Source organism: Salvia hispanica, chromosome 2, assembly GCF_029641045.1.
Source record: "Salvia hispanica isolate PSC_SH4W2 chromosome 2, Shi_PSC_v1, whole genome shotgun sequence".
In the NCBI taxonomy this organism is placed as follows: domain Eukaryota; kingdom Viridiplantae; phylum Streptophyta; class Magnoliopsida; order Lamiales; family Lamiaceae; genus Salvia; species Salvia hispanica.
Genome location: NC_142693.1, coordinates 2343209 through 2360514, shown reverse-complemented (window position 1 = coordinate 2360514; position 17306 = coordinate 2343209). Strand labels below are relative to the sequence as shown.

Genomic DNA, 17306 nt, shown 5'->3' with positions numbered 1-17306 from the left:
TTAATTGTTGGTTAATTTAATCTTATTAATTGTTGAAATAAATTATGATCAATTTTATTCCAATTTCTTCAACCGTAATTTTTATAGTAATTTGTTTATTTTCAAAGTTTCACTAATGGAATGGAGATAAAATATTAATAACCTAGTACTATTATTTTTCTTTAATTAATAAAATAATATTTTAATTTTTAAAAATAATGAAAATGATTGGTTATTTTAATACTATAAATGATAAAGATTGAGATACAGTGATCATTCGAAAAAAAAAGATAATATTAATACAACCATAGATTAGGAATAAAATTGATAAATATATAAAATAATGAGATATTGACCTCTAATATCGTGAAACTTTCAAAAAGTTGAGTTTTTCCCACAAACTTTAAAATTGGTAAATAATATCACGAAATATATTCGTGTTTGTTTTTTTCCCCACAAATGAAAAAATTCAAGTTATTTAAATAGATTGAAAAACAATTTTGGAGGGTGTTGCTTCAAGAAAAAACTATGTTCAAAGATTGAAAAACTTGAAGCGCTCAAAATTGTTGTCGATAAATTATGAAAATAAATCCGTATCATAATATTATTTGTGGGAATTTTTTCATTCGTGGAAAAAACAAATGTGGTAAAGTTTGTGATATTATTTGTCAATTTTAAAATTTCCGAGAAAAATCCAAATTTTTGAAAGTTTAATGATATTAGACGCTAATATTCCAAAAATAATTAATGAAATTACTAAAATTATGCTATTGGTAGAATTGAACCGCTCGAACGAATTCAAAATTTGTATACTTCAAAAACCCCCAAATTTCTGCAAAATCTGTATTGCGCCAATTCAAATCCACCAAGCAAGAAGATGCCGGAGACGAGCAGCGCAAAATTTCCTTCCGATAATCTCTTCCCGTCGCTGATCTCCGACATCAAAGCCTACAATGGGGCGGATCCTCTGCTCCCATGGCTTCGGTAACATTCTCACTTTATCACCACTCCACATTTCCTCCATTTGCTGTACTTGCATTTGCATCAATTTGATTGTGATTCACGTTAATTGATCTGAGCAGCGGGATAAAGAAGCTCAAGGAGGTGCTGCCGCCTCAGCTCCTGAAAGAGAAACTGCCTCGATTTCTCCAGAAATGCGCCGAGACTTTCATGAACGACCGCCGTTACTCCAACGATATGCGATACCTCCGCGTTTGGCTGCAATTGGTACCTATTTGTTTATCTGATGTTGCTGGTTAATGTTTAGTGTGATTTTGTGTTTGGGGAGCTTTGAGCTCATTGGTTAATTTAGGGTTTTGGAAACCCTCAGTGCTAATAGTGGTGATTGATTGGATTTAGATTGATTAGATTTGGGGATTTTTTGCTTTTTTATGATTTTTTGTATGTCTTGTGGTGTAGATGGATTTTGTGGAGGAACCGAGAGCGGTGTTGAAAACAATGGAGGCGAATCGGATTGGGCTGAAAAAGTCGGTTTTTTACCAAGCGTATGCTCTCTATTATGAGAAGCTGAAGAAGTTTGATGCAGCTGAGAAGATTTATCATCTCGGAGTGCAGAAGTAAGAAGCTTTTTTAGTTAGTAGTGTTATAGCAACTTTCATGGAGAAATCTCTTGTTCTGAGCTCTCTAATAGACCGTTTATTCATGTTGATTTAGTTTGCTTTTGGAATTTTGATTGAGTTTTAAAACAATGTGATGGTTGTGCTTATGATCTCAAATTCCAGCTTAGATTTAGCAGGATTTGTGTGTTGCTTTTAAAACATAATGAATGATGCAGAAGTGTGGTTTGCGTTTTTTTTTTTGCTTTGCTGAAGTTTTAAATCATCTATGTTTGTAGCCTTGCAGAGCCTGCTGATGAGTTGCACAAGTCATACGAGCAATTTCTCCATCGGCTGGAGCGAGCAAAGAATAAGAGAGTTCAGGTTTTTCTGTTCATCGCGTTTTGTGTAGCTACTTTTCCATCATTGTTCAGGTTCGTATATTTAACCACGCCTGCTCATAGTGCAGCTACAGGGAGGGAAAACAAGCAAGGGAAGATTGAACCACAATGAGGCTAGAAGTTGCAAAGAGAAATTGCACGTGAAAGAATCAAATCATACCAGTAATAGTGGAGGACTTGATGAAGAACTTTATAGAAAGGTAGTTCTAAGTGACTCCAGAGTTGAGGGACAAGATGAAAACAAAAAGCTCTGTAGTGATGACACGGTTGTGGTTAGGTTTGTAGACACTGCGATTGTTGGGAAATCCAACGCAGAAGATGCACGCCATCATGGTCTTGTTGAACCTACAATTAATACAAAAGAGGCCATGAATGCCATTAATAGCATGTTCCGGGAGCCGTTAGAACCATCAATCTCAGGCAGGTCAAGAAGAAACAAGTCTAGTATTGGTAACAATGCTGAGAATGGATTTAGTGTTTACAGTGATGAAAGCTTAGAGTCGAAGCAGAACTCTCCAGAGGTTCCATCGCTGCCCCAACTCACACCACCTGACACTAATCAGCCTCTGGGCGAATCATTTGAAATATACGTGGATGGCGAGGAAACTGGTGATGTTAAAGAGATGGCAAATGGGAAAGGTATACCAGCTCGAGATACTAATCCTGTTGACATATCTATTAGCCATGCTACTGTGTTTGCTAGACCAAATGATCACCCTTCAGCATTAAAGGACCCGAATTATAGGAGGCCAATCCGGGAGGATACAGCAGTTTATAGATTTGTAGGTTCAACCATTTCTGATGAACCGGAGGTAGAGAATGCTTGGCACCATGGCCTTGTAGACCCCACCATTAATCTGAAGGAGGCTATGCAAGATATCAATAGCATGTTTGGAAAGCCAATTGAATTTACAAGGAAAAGAAGGCCAAGGAAACACGTCGAATCACCTGAAGTGAAAGACCATAGTGGAGGGTTTCTCATACTTCCTGATGATGATGATGAACCAGAAGATACAAAGCCTAATCCTGCTAGCGGTTTCTTTGGAAAACCTATGGCTTCGAAATGTAACCGTGATCAGAGCCGAAACAAAATGCCAGAAGATATGAACAATCATTCTGGGTTTCTAATCCTTCCTGATGATGAAGAAGATATCCAACAAGAGAGCTCCTTGCCAAGTTCGTCTACAAGAAACAACAGTGATTTGTTTGAACAAACTGTGTGCACCAAAGAGGCAATGGATGAAATCAACAAATTGTTTGCAATGCCAATGGATTTTTAAAAGCCGGTAAGTGAGATTTTAAGTCCCCTTTCTCACATTCTGATAATTTGTTATAGTTTACTTCATATACATGTGACTTAGTTCCTCTCATGTGTTCCGATACTCCTTAAAAAGGTGTGGGGAAGTTGTTAAATGATTCAAAAATCAAGAAGCTGCTTATTATACTTCATCAATAATTTAGCTTACATATAGAATGTTTTCAATGATTGATAAACAACATAGGGAAAAATGGAAATTGAGCTTAATCAGGGCTTGGGGGATCTAATAATTAACATCGGGTTCCTCCTTTTGAACACAATTATTCGGGCGGAAGGCCAGTGGACCGGCAGCGTATACCACTGCCTCGTAGTTACTTCCAACGAGCCTCTTGTCTTCATAGCGAAGTGGAGCGCCGTTGAGTCCATAATTGACATTAGTGAGAAGGTTGCAGGTTTTGAGAGGGGAAGACACCAGTTTTACTTTGCATGAATGCAGGGGATGATCCAAGAAAGAGTGGCCCATCTTGAATCCCTTAAGCTCCGCATAGAAGTAACCATTTTTATCCGTATTAAACGCCTTGTAGTAGCTTATTCGGTTTCTGTGATCCTTGCAGATGACGCTGATGATGGCCCCTTTAATAGGCTTAGCTCTGTTCAGGTGCCACGACCCGTAGTTCTCACAGCTTTGGCAGTAGACGAGGCCTTCCACCCCCACTTCAGTCACCTTCGCTGCTGGCTTTGGGGTCGTCTCGTAGGCGTTCGTCAAGAGGGGGAGCAGGGCGAGGAAGAGGAGAGGGAGCAGGGCGAGGAGTCGACGGCTTGCCATCGTTGAGACGATACGAGGTAGGAGGACTGTTCTTAAGAATTTGTGCTGTGAAATGCTGAGATTGTTTCTGGTATTTATAGTTGGGTTGTGGGGTTTGAATTTGAGCAAACGTGGTAGCAACTAAAACGATTTATTTGGATGGTTTGGGGTTCGCATTATTGACAACGTGATAGCCACCTTCATATATAATATGTGTGTTCAGTTTATCTGACTTCGTTTTGTTTGGTACACCCTCCGTCCCCGATTAAGAGTCACACTTGCATTTCTGCACTCGTTTTGAAAAAATGATAATAAATAGTTAAAGTGAAAAAATGGTAAAGTAAGAGCGAATAAGGCAGAGAAGAGTCTTCTTTACATTATTCTCTCTCTTAATTTACCATTTTTCTACTTTAACTATTTATTATCATTTTTACAAAACGAGTGCAAAAATACAAGTGTGACTCTTAATCGGGGACGGAGGGAGTATTTGATATCATAACATTGAGTAATCAAAACATTCTGCTAGGAACTTTCATTACAGATATTATCCAAATTTTAGGCCTTGTTGCAAATTATATCTAATGTAATCTTGTTGTTGGTAGAAAATTTGTACCTCATTGAGAGCTTAGATTTAGATAATTATTTGAAGTTGGTACTTATAATTAATTGAGAGCTTTTAAACCTCAATGTGTGATTGTTTTGTCAATTTTGTGGTTGAACTTAGGATTCAATTAACAATCACCCCTAAGATTAGTCAAACAATTGAATATACCTAACAATAATTGAAATCAGAAGCTATAAACAATAGAGAAAATCAATGGTTTACATTTTCAAGCTAGTTAAATTCTCATTTCGTCTTACAATAAATGTCTCTGTTACAATATGTTTTGCTATTACATGTTCCATTTACTTTTTACACTGAATTTCACGTTCTAATAACATATTTTATTTTTATTTTATTATAAAATGAGATATTGGCATCTAATATCACGAAACTTTCAAAAAGTTAGATTTTTCTCGCGAACTTTAAAATTGGCAAATAATATCACGAACTTTACCCCGGGTTTATTAATCACTTTAAAATTGGCAAATAATAACACATTCTTCACATTTTATTAAGTCTCAGGGTCTCACCAATATAGCCAAGACAATAAATATAGCAATAAATAAAGGTAAAATAAAAAAGTAAATTATTTTATAAATAGTATTCCCTCCGTCCCATTTTAGGAGTTTCGGTTGACCATTTTTGGATGTCCCACTTTAGGAGTTCCGGTTGTAGCAGTCCATATATGGTAATAGTCCCCACATTTCACTAATATTTTTCCACTCATATTTTATTATAAAACTGTGGACCCACATTTCCAGTATCTCTTTTAATCACTTTTCTTTATACTCCCTCCGTCCCACATTTGGAGTCACTTATTGTTATGGCTCGGATTTTAATAAAGAGTTGAAGTGTGTAATAAATGAAGTGAGATGTTGGAGTGTGTAATAAATGAAGTGAGATAGTGGAGTTGGTTGAAGGTGGGTCCCTTTTGACTTTTGATTTTTGTTTTGATTTATTTTAATGTAGATAATGACATTTTATGTAATTTTGATAAAGAATGAGATAAAATTGTATGACCAAATATGAAAAATTCTAAAAGTGACTCTTAAACTGCGACGGACTTTTATGCCAAAAAGTGACTCTTAATCTGGGACGGAGTGAGTATTTCTTAAATTCCATACTAAAACTCAAATGAGACTCCAAAAGCGGAAATGGAGTGTAATATACTTTTTTGATATGTCAAAATTTGGAAGTGGACTTAAATTGATTAGACATGAGTACAAACGAGATCAAAGTAACTTAATTTCTTATTATCATAATTTAATAGCTATGCAAACCTCAGTTCACACCTTTCACCAAAAAATTTAAAAAACCACATATTTATATATAATACTTATATTAACCACCTTACTACATAGCACTTGAATTTACACCAAGAGAAAGCAAGAAGCTTCCCTCAACAGGCAATAAACATAACAAACAATGCCTCTCTCAATTCCATCTCCCACCTTAGTTGGCCTCAGTCGACAGAATCTCAAGCTCCGCCCACCAGAGCGGCGACAGTTTCGGGACGGCCCCATCCGGCCCTATCCCGGTGATCACTCTCAGCCTCGTGCACACCTCTTTCATCGACGGCCTCTCATCCGCGCACCACCTGATCACCTCACCGATCTCTTCGACCTGATCTTCCCGATACGTTCCCAGAGTCGGGTCGACTATCTCCCTCAGCGGTTGCGTTCCCCTGAGGTAGTCGGACGCCCAGTCTTCGAGAGTGTCGCTACCCGCGGTGTACGGGAGCCTGCCCGTGATCATCTCGAACAGTATCACGCCAAAGCTGTAGACGTTGCTCTGTGGATCCATTTGCCTCTCTGCTGCTGCAGCGCCCTCGTCCCAGAAGGCGATGTCCGACACTTTGGCAGCGTAGTCTTCGGTTAGATAGATGCACGAGGAGGTCAGGCTTTTGTGAGCTAACGGAGGTGTTAATTGGTGCATGTGCTCGAGGCAGTACGCGATTCCCATCGCGATTCTCAGTCGCGTTGTCCAGTCCAAGTGTTCGGCTTCTTTTACTGCAATGTAGGTGGAAGAATGACTATTAGATTCAACACATAGAGATATGAAGCAAGAGGAGTCGAGCGCTTACTGTGAATGTGCTCGAACAGAGTCCCGTTGGGAGCATACTCGAAAACCATCATTCTCGTGAAGGGCGCCTGCTCCTCACAGAAACCGAGTAGGCTGACGAAGTTCTTGTGATTCACTTTCGATAGCGAGTCAATCTGTAACGCAGACGAGAAGGGTTATGGCGCCAAGAAAAACCATCAACGATAAAATCTCATAACTCTAAAATCGAAATAAAACGCACTACCTTCTTCCTGAACTGGCTTTCGAGATTGCTAGACCAGTCCTTTGCAGATGACATGGCAACGGAAGCGACTGCTATCTCAACTCCACTCGACAACGTGCCCTTGTAGAAAGTACAAATCGAAGCTGAACCAATCACGTTGCTAAAGTCTTCACAAGCAGCTTCAAGTTCGGATCTCTTGAGCTTTGGAACACCTGAGACACCAAGAATGGATAATTTAGTGACTCGACTCGAACCTCCATGCCTTGTTACGCAAAGCAATAAAACGTAAATTTAAAAGAGATTCATAGCGTAGAGGTAAGAAGAGGTACCGGTTACAAATGCTCTCTGCAGCTGTCCACTTAACCCCGTTGCCCATGGCTTGACTGTCGAAACCTTACCATATTGATAGAAGACGACGCCAATAACTACAAGCAAAAGCAACAGAGAACCACCAATTGATCCAACCAATACAAGTGTGTGATTCCTTCCACCACTTTTAGCTGGTGCTGCTGGGCTCGTTCGATTCTCTGCTTCTGGAAATATTGTTCGAGAGTTATTGTTAGCGGGAGGGGAAGAGGAAGAGGAAGGCGGTGATTGCACAGGCGGGGGAGACTGGGGCACGGAAGGAGCAGGTATAGGAGTCAGAGGATCAGGAGCCGGAGTTGAAATTGGTGGCGGAGCTAAATCTGGATCCGGAGTTGGTGGTGGTAGAACCTCTCGGGCAGGGGTTGGTGGAATAATGAACCTGAAGGGCTCTCGTCTCTTAGTCGGGTTTTCTTGTAACAATTTTCGCTCTCCAACGTCTCGTTTTTCCCAGGAAGTCCTGTGGAGGTAATGAATTTTATCAACTTGAAAAGGAAGGATAAAAACAAGACTACATACACAACCATAAATAACGGGAGAGTCTAACGCATTAACCTCAACGACTCATCAGAAACATAGACGAACGAACAACCTACCATTCAAGAATCATGCTTATTCGAGATCTAAACAGATTATGCATACCATGACGTAAGTAAGCTTTCACAAGCTGCCTCGTTGGATCTCGACAGCAAGCCCTCCTCCACTTGAGATTCGGACAGCTTCTGAAGCTCGTAAACCTCAGGACTTATGTCACTAATACGCTCATTATTGTCGAGCAAACTGCATCACAACAAGATTTCAATTCATCAGACACAGAAAAACGCATTCTACCAAAGGAATCGAGCATGCTTCGGTTCAGTCCAACGTACAGAAGTGTCATCGAGAAATTGTTGCCTAGACTACCAGGAAGCTTCCCACTGAAGTTGTTATATCCAACATCCAACACCTCCAATCCTTTTATGTGTGTGATTTCTTCAGGGATCACACCCGAAAACGAGTTGTTTCGCAGAATTCTTCAAACAAACAACTCAAAGTAAATCAAACTGCAAACAAGCTACAAAATTGGGAATGAATTTGAACTGTTTCAACACAATCTTACAGAGATTTCAAGTGAATTAGGATCCCAATATGAGGAGACAAAGTACCTCTCAAACAAAGATCTTTGAGGTTCCTGCAAGTAAACTAAACATCAAAAATTCCCAAAATCCAACTAAACCAAACAACAAATTAATCAATTTTGACCATAAAATCACTCACAAATCAACAACATATCCCTTTGAGCAGCCAACACCAGACCAAGAACAAGGATTCTCCAATCCAATCTCATCAATCCAATTTGACAAAGCTCCATGTGGATCACTCACAATTTCTTCTTTAAATTTCAGCAAAGCCACACCTATTCAAGCAAGAGGGTTTCTCCACTTCAATTTTCCTCTTCCAAAATTCCATTTCAAACCATAAAAAACCAAAAAAAAACATACCTTCATGATTGAGAGAGCAGCAAAAACTGAAATTGAGGAGGAAAAGGCAGCACAAAGCAAATGCTGCCAAGAACCGATTTTTAGATCTCCAAAACACTTTCATTTCATCAGAAACCAATTCTCTCAGCCAAGAAAGGCAATCAAATGAAAAACCCAAGCCCCAAAATGGGAATAGAATCAGCTTCTTGAGAATAGTTCAACCACCTAACCTGGTTGACTCAGTCGAGCAGACAAATACAAAAACAAGCAACTTGAAAAAACAATTGGTAGAGAGAGAGAGAGAGAGAGAGAGAGAAGTGAATTAGAAGCAAAAAGGGATAAGGGTCTGCAAAAGAGTACTCGAATGTGACTGTGTAGTAAAGAAATACCCAAAGATGAAAACGCGTAATCAAGCTGCCTTAATTTAACAGCAAAAAACTGATCAAGAAAGGACCTTTTTTATGGTTTGACTCTTAAAACAGAATTTTTAAACAAAGAATCTCAAAAAAGGGGGCTTTTTTATGGGGAGATTTATCATTTATGCATGAAAATGCTCTGATTTTGCAAAGTGAGAAGAGAGGACTTTTCTCAGGTGAGGTGCCGGCGGTGACTTTTCAAATAAGCATTCTTTTACTAAGTATTATTATCAATTTAATAATTTAATATGCTTACTAACTTACATTCTTAATTTATCATAATTTACAATTTTATATTTCGGCACCGCTTGGTTTTGTTTGTTTATTCCTCCATTTCTTGAGTTGGACGCATTGATTTATGTTCATAAAATAATGTTAGGGAGCCAAATCAAACATTTTAATAATGTGCTTATTTCTTAGTAATTTATAAAATTTGAATTGGTATGTTTTTATTAGTTAGCCAAATCAAACATCCTCCTTCATCCGTCCGCCACTAGGAGTCTCATTTGAGTTCAACACAAATTTTTAAAAATATAAAAAAGATAGATGAGAAAAAATAATAGAATGTAGAGCCCATTTTTATATATTAGTTTTATAATAGAATGAGAGTAAAATGAGTTAATAGAAAGTGAGGTGTACCTATCATAGTACCATATACTATAAAAGTGAACCAAGACTCTTAATGACAGATGGACTAAAATGATAAACCGGGACTCCTAATGGCGGACGGATAATAAATACTCCCTCCGTCCTGCTTTAGCAGTCTCATTGTCTTTTCTGTCCTCTTTTTGTAAAAATAATAAAAAATGGTTAAAGAATGGTAAAATAAGAGAGACAATAATGTAGGGAGCTTCTCTATATTATTTTCCCTCTTAATTTACCATTTCTCCACTTGAACTATTTTTTATCATTTTTACAAAAAGATTACAGAAAAGTCAATGGGATTGCTAAAGACGGAGGAAGTAATAATGTCAATACTTCTTATATTTTAAATTTTGAATTGGTATGTTAAGGAAAATTTCATTAGGTAACTTAGCTTATTTAAATCTGAACTTCAATTGATATATTATTCAAACTTGAATATTCGTGTGACATTTCGACGTCAATAAATACAATTGCACGATAATTTTCGACCTACATTGTTTTTCCTTTCCCCCCTCTTTCCGATATCGTATTTCTTAAAACGACATATATAAAACGACATTGTATAATTTTGTCACATAATTCAATTTATAATAATGACGAAAAAACAGCTGTCAACTGAATTCCACACTTGAATTTTATACTATTATCATTAATCAAAATTTGATCTAAAATTGACATTAATAGTGCAATAACGTCGAAAATTTGACCTCTTGTTATATTTGAGCTTTATTCTCAACTTATCACATGTTTTTGTGTGGGGAGAAATTTAGAAAAATATCCCCTACGTATTTATCAAGTTAGATGAATAAATTATGTTAGGTAGCAAAAACTTGTAATTCTAGGATGTGTGGCTGGCTATGATGGTGTAGCATGTGATGGAATATTATTTTGAATAATCAAAGTAAGAGTGACGTGGATTGAATTGATGAAATATTTCAAATAAAATTGATGTGTGATGGTTTACTAGTAAGAAACAAGAAAGCATGGACAAGTCTATGCTATAGTGGTGGGGACATTATTGTGAGGTTGAGAGCCCATCCATTTACAACTAGTATTAATGGTTTTGGGCCAACTAGTATTAATTGGTTTGGGCCAACTATAACTCCTCTTTTAATATCTCCTCCATATAACCCTTTTATGGAAAGTGAATTCAAATATTTTTTGATTTACTAAAAAGGTACTCCCTTCATTCAAGTATACTAGTATCACTTAAGTCATTTTTTCTATGTTAGAAAATTTCAATAATTGAATTATTTTTATTTTTGGTAAAAACTCTCTTATTTTATTTTGTCTTCGTCAGTCTCACTTTATTTTCTACTCCCTTCATCCCACTTTAAGAGTGCCGGTCACTTTTTCACACTTATTTTATAAAAATCATAATAAATAGTTAAAATGGATAAATGGTAAAATAAGAGAAAGAATAATATTGAAAAGGCTCTTCTCAACATTATTCTCTATATTATTTTACTATTTCTTCACTTTAACTATTTATTATGATTTTTATAAAACGATTGTGCAAAAGTAACCGAGACTCCTATAGTGGGACGGGGGGAAATATTACTTAATTTACTATCCATTTAACGCACTATTTTTAATCTTTATATCGAAAAGAAGTGTCTTTATTAATTAAAAACGGAGGGAGTATAGAGTTAGATTCATCCCACTTTATGTAATGTTGTTTTGACTTAAACAAAAAGAAAATAAAATAAAAGAGCAATAAAGATAATATTGATATTATTTTTTTTAAAAAAAATGTGTTACTTTTAGTTAACAAATATAAGAAAAATATTTCATAGAAAAGAAATTACCTAAATTTGTATAATAGTGGCTAATTTGACAAATTGAAGAGTTACATAAACATGATTAAAGCTACTCCCTCCGTCCTGCTTTAGCAGTCCCATTGACTTTTCTGCCATCTTTTTATAAAAATAATAAAAAATAGTTAAAGTGGAGAAATGGTAAAGTAAGAGACACAATAATGTAGATAAGACTATTCTCTATATTATTTTCTCTCTTAATTTACCATTTCACAACTTTAACTATTTTTTATCATTTTTACAAATAGAAGGCAGAAAAGTCAATGGGACTGCTAAAACGGGACGGAGGGAGTATAATTTTGGCAACATAAACAAACCCTTGTCTTATGTTAGATTTTGAATTAGCTTAAATATAATATCAAATAATTGGAAAATCCAAATATAATGTATTACTATCTTATCAAAACTCAAAAAACATTTTACTCTTTACAATTTATTAATATTGAAACAAAGGATATACAATCAAATCAAACTAAGAATTGTTGCCCAATTCTAAAGTCCTTCCATACTAAATCACCCAAATACGCTGCACATTCTCATGATTGCACACATAATTGTAGTTCGAAGACATAAATTCTTGCTATCTCCATATTAAGTGACGAACAAATACCTTACAAAATAGGAGTATTTTGCATTGACCAAGAAAAAGAAAAGATTAAGATCCAACTTTCTATGTACTCATATAGTCACCACCACCACAAGACATCTCTCCTTGATTATTCATAAATCCCTCATAGCACTATATGGATAACTCATAACTATCTCTCCCGACATCGGTAATAAAATTAAAACCAGTTCCTAAATTCTTTTATCTTATGTGTAAAATATCGAAGCAGATCACCTATTCCGAAACATTGATCCATTTCTTACTCCACACTTTCGACAAAATAAAATAATCTTATAAACATGAGTAATTTTAATAAGTGATGGTGGGTCCATTTTATTTTGTTGCAAGTGTAGAGTAGGAAATGAATTGATGTTTTGAAATAGGTGATCCGCTCCGGTGAAATATCTATCTGTTTTTATTTTACTAATCAAAAAAATTGAAAAACTAAATAAGCTAACGAATACTCCCTCCGTCCGCGAATAAGAGTCTCGTTTTTCTATTTTAGTACGTTTGCGAATAAGAGTCCTGGTTCACTTTTACCATAAATTGTTATAGGGTCTCACTAACTCATTTCACTCACATTTCATTTAAAACTAATATATACAATTGCGACTCATATTCTATTAACTTTTTTTCACCCAATTTTCTTAACATTTCTAAAATTCGTGTCTAAATGAAATGAAACTCTTATTCATGGACGGAGAGAGTAGTACTCTTCAACCCTTATCATTTTACTAACAAAGAAAGATCGAAAAACAAAATAACGAAAGAACAAAACATCTATTGTAATATCTCCAAGCCAAAAAGACAATTTTTTTATAAAACTTCTTAATCCATTTTCATCAAAACACATGCTACTACAAATAACTAAACCAAAATCTTAACCACAAAATTCATACATCTCTCTCTCTCTCAATATCAATAAAGCTACTTATCTCTTAACATTACTAGTAAAACCAATTCATGTAGTTATCAAACCAAAGACAGTTTTTTGAAAACTTTTTAATCCATTTTCATCAAACACATGCTACTACAAACAACTAAACCAAAATCTTAACCACAAAATTCAAATTAGCCTCTAACAAATCAATCCAACTGAAAGTATACTTACCTGCACTCTCCAACCAAAAAAAAATGAGAATTCATCATCTTCTTCTTCTTCGTCAATGGAGAAACTCGTCCAGCTCTCCGACCACGAAATCCTCATCGACTTCTCCCCCAACACCAAATGCCGCACCACAATCCGCCTCCAATCCCTCCTCCCCTCCGCCCCCTTAGCCTTCAAGCTCCAGACCTCCTCCCCCCACAAATTCCTCGTCAATCCCCCCTCCGGCCTCGTCCCCCCCCTCTCCTCCGCCTCCTTCCAGATCGTCCTCAAACCCCTCCCCCACCCTCCCCCCTCCTTCCCCCGCTCCCCCTCCGACCGCTTCCTCCTCAGAATCTCCCCACTAATCGACTCGCCCGAGTCGACTCGCCCCGAACTCGCCAACCGCTGGTTCGACCGAGTCGACTCGGTCCCGATCCAGATCTACGATTTCAAGCTGAAGGTCTACTTCGTCGGCAAATTCCTCCTCTCTCAAGCCGTATCGAGTGGAGATCTGGAGGCGGTGAGGGGGATAATCAAGCGGCAGCGCTCGATCGTCCCCGATCTGTCGGATCGGGAGGCGGAGGCGCTGTACCGGGCGGCGGCGCGGCACGGCGCCGTCGCGGCGGTGCTGGTGGACGCCGGGATCAGGATCGGGGGGGATCGGGCGGGGATGCACGCGGCGGCGGCGTTGGATCGGGCGGGGGAGATCGAGGAGAGGGCGGGGGCGGGGGAGGGGGTGGAGGGGCGGGATCGGGAGGGGCGGACGCCGCTGATTGTGGCGGCGGGGAAGGGGAATCTGAGGAGCGTGGAGGCGCTGGTGCGGGTGGGGGCGAATGTGGACGCGAGGAGTAGGGATGGGAGGACGGCGGTGTACAGGGCGGCGGCGAATGGGGATCTGGCGGTGGTGGAGGCGCTGGTGGCGGCGGGAGCGGATCCGACGATTGGGGATGTGGAGCATTGCCGGTCGGCGATTGGCGTCGCGAGGGATAAGGGGCATGTAAGTAATTTCACGTTTAATCAGCTCAATTTTTGTTTTTTTTGTTTATAATCTTTGTGATTTTGATGATAGAGTTAATAAAGTGATTATAATTTGATTGCAATAAGCTAGCTTTGGTTTGAGTGGAAATTAGTGATTATTAGTTTGATACACTTAATAATAGTAATGAGATAGTTGCATGAGTGTAAATGATATTGTTGAGAAGTGGAGTAGTTGGTGTATTATGAGTTAAGAATCAGAGTGTTAATTAATGACTAATAAAATATTAAACAAAGTGATAGTACCGGTAAGGATCACCTACAACTTTTTTTACAACATCTCCTACTTCACCCCTCACACACATAAAATATGATGGTGGGATCCACTACTTATATTTGTGAATGTGGAATAGGAGATGTTGTAGAAAAAGTTGTAGGTGTGATCCTCACTGTCATAGTACTAAGTATAAAGGGACAGGGCAGTAATTTCAATGATAATCTACTCAATTTTGTTTGTTTTATGATGTTCAAATTTAATAAATAGACTTTAAAAATTATAATAATTTTGGTTTATGTTAGTTGCTTATTGTGTTTGAGTGGAAATAAGTGATTGTGGATTTGATACTAATGGCATGTTGTATGAGTTTTATAAAAAATTGCATTAATAATGATGAATAAATATGCTATGAGCGAAGTAAGTTGATGAGTTATATAGTAAAAAGAGTAAATATATTTTTAAATAGAGTATAGTATATCGTGCATAAAATCAAAATTACAAATTAGTAGTACTACTATTTTTAGGAGATTGATGGAGTAATTACTACTACTACTATATTAGATTGAATTAATTAAGTTTGAAATTTTGGAAATTTATCTTCAATTAGAACTTAGATCCATCATCCATTGATAAATTCTCCTTTTTTGGTAATCGTCGTTGCTCAAAGATTAATGTCCAAAACTTGCAATTAAAGTAGGAGTTTTCAAGATTTGTTAAAGTCGTGGTAAATTTAAGTTTAATTTATGTTTTGGTTTTAATAGAAACTTAATTGAAGAAATTGTGAAATGTCTTCTTAGACAATAAGCAAGCTTTTGATTTATGTGAGTTGCTTCATGCTTTTTTAGTATGTTAAGTTTAATTGCTTCATGCTTATTAAAATATACCGAGTTTAATTGCTTCATGCTTAATAAAAGTGGTTGAAAATTGATTGACATAAATGGTCTCACCTTATGGATAGTGTTACTGCTAATAATGATTCTTAATTTATGGAGATTTTAGTGAGTCATACAATAGAAAGAGTTATCAAATTAGTGAAATAAAATACTACCCTCCGTCCGTCCCAGAAAAGATGTCACACTTGGGAAATGACACGAGATTTTAGGAGATGTTATTTTGTGTGTTAAGTGGTGAGAGAAAATATAATTTTATAATTGATGTGAGAAGGAACTTTTTCCAAAAGAGGAAATGTGACATCTTTTGTGGACAAACTGAAAAGGAAAGTGTGACATCTTTTGTGGGACGGGGGGATTAGTAAAAATAATGAACTTGAACTAATATTTATGCTTTCCAAACTCTAATCTCATGACATTTTTGTGTAGATGGAGATAGTTAAAGTACTAGAGCAAGGAGAAGCAGTGCTTCGCGCAGCTAGGCGTGGGGAGCTCGACACCCTCGAAGCCCTGCTGGAGAAGGGAGCGAACGCGGGCTTCTGCGATCAATACGGCTTGACAGCGCTCCATGTGGCCGCCATCAAAGGGAACAAGGACGTGGTGATGATGCTCGTCGAGTTTGGTGCGGGCGTGGAGTGGCAGGACGCGGAAGGCCACACTCCGCTGCATCTGGCTGTAGAAGGCGGGAGCGTGGAGACCGTTGAGGTTCTCATTTGCAGAGGAGCTAATGTGAATGCCACGACCGCCAAAGGCGCGACGCCACTCCATGTTTCAAAGCTGATGGAGTACGAGGACATAACGAAGCTTCTCCTCGACAAAGGAGCTGCTTCCGTTGCGCCCTCTGAGGTTTGATATGGGGTCACGGTTGCGCGATTGCGACCCTTGTGGTTGGACTATGAGCCTGGACATAGCAGTAGATTTGGTCTGGGAAAAAAAGAAGTGTAGTTATCTTAGAGAAAAGGTTTGTAAATGTTTAGGTATTTGAATAAAAATTGTAGTTGTATCTATGAATTTTACTTCTCCTTAGCCATTAATTATGGGATCGGGTGAGTTTTAAGACATGTGAATGAATACGAATTGAAAATCATAGGTGGACGTCATCGTTGGTGACTTTAATGATGTCATCTATTCATATATGAATAGAAAATTATGACGCTTGATTGAAAAACATCAACAATATATAACATGTAGACGACTGAAAATTGTGGACAAATCTAAATTTTATGGTTTTTGACCTTTCACGGCAGATTTTTTTATTTGCGTCACAGCCCAGAATTTGAAGATAATTTTTTTTGAAAATTCAATTTTTAAATAATAATTCAGACTAAAAGATATAATGAAAACTTATTATATACTCCTACTATAATTTTATATGATAGTACAGAAAGCCCAAAGTTTGTTAGTACTATTATCCAAAAACTGAATATTCTAAATTGGGTTCTTGATATTTTTTATAATATATATTTCACTAAAATAATGATAGTACATATATTAACTATACCATCAATTTTAGCATGCTGATTGCTGACAAACTTTTGACTAATATTATTATTCTAACAGACTAAGATATTGTTACACATGAAAACAAGACATTCATCATTTTTTTAAAAACAAGACATTCATCATTTTTTAAAGTATTTGATTAGTACTAAAAGTTAAATTACAGTTACACCCTTCATATTACTAAGATTCCAAACAATATAAAAAACAAACACAGTTCTGAATGTAAGATTTTTGACAGATCAAGAATCTATAGTCGACAATAATTCCACCATATGGCATAATGACATTGGGACCAAAAATCAGAAAAAATAACATTTTCTAAAAGAAATACAATTATAAAAGTTGCAACTTTTAGATTGGTTATCAATCTCCAAAAAAT

The 17306-nt window shown here is 37.1% G+C and overlaps 4 protein-coding genes across 4 annotated transcripts; 2 read left to right on the top strand and 2 right to left on the bottom strand.

The window, feature by feature from the left end:
* The first annotated feature begins 800 nt into the window (after positions 1-800).
* Positions 801-3941, top strand: LOC125215687 (Mad3/BUB1 homology region 1). Its single transcript, XM_048117188.2, has 6 exons — positions 801-963; positions 1062-1206; positions 1399-1556; positions 1835-1919; positions 2005-3222; positions 3809-3941. The coding sequence occupies exons 1-5, from the start codon at positions 857-859 to the stop codon at positions 3214-3216; spliced, it is 1707 nt and encodes a 568-aa protein (XP_047973145.1). The 5' UTR covers positions 801-856; the 3' UTR covers positions 3217-3222; positions 3809-3941.
* MOP10 (Pollen Ole e 1 allergen and extensin family protein) lies at positions 3359-4020 on the bottom strand. The gene has a single exon (XM_048117208.2). The coding sequence runs from the start codon at positions 4018-4020 to the stop codon at positions 3478-3480; it is 543 nt and encodes a 180-aa protein (XP_047973165.1). The 3' UTR covers positions 3359-3477.
* Positions 4021-5835: 1815 nt separating this feature from the next.
* LOC125201141 (inactive receptor-like serine/threonine-protein kinase At2g40270) lies at positions 5836-9190 on the bottom strand. Its single transcript, XM_048099092.2, has 9 exons — positions 8732-9190; positions 8508-8646; positions 8350-8421; positions 8120-8263; positions 7893-8030; positions 7217-7710; positions 6909-7099; positions 6687-6819; positions 5836-6612 (listed from the first exon to the last, which is right to left on the bottom strand). Exons 1-9 carry the CDS (start codon positions 8832-8834, stop codon positions 6056-6058), a joined length of 1971 nt encoding a protein of 656 aa, XP_047955049.1. The 5' UTR covers positions 8835-9190; the 3' UTR covers positions 5836-6055.
* A 3924-nt stretch (positions 9191-13114) lies between these two features.
* LOC125211715 (protein VAPYRIN-LIKE-like) lies at positions 13115-16485 on the top strand. Its single transcript, XM_089063562.1, has 2 exons — positions 13115-14279; positions 15854-16485. Exons 1-2 carry the CDS (start codon positions 13362-13364, stop codon positions 16274-16276), a joined length of 1341 nt encoding a protein of 446 aa, XP_088919688.1. The 5' UTR covers positions 13115-13361; the 3' UTR covers positions 16277-16485.
* The last annotated feature ends 821 nt before the right edge of the window (positions 16486-17306 follow it).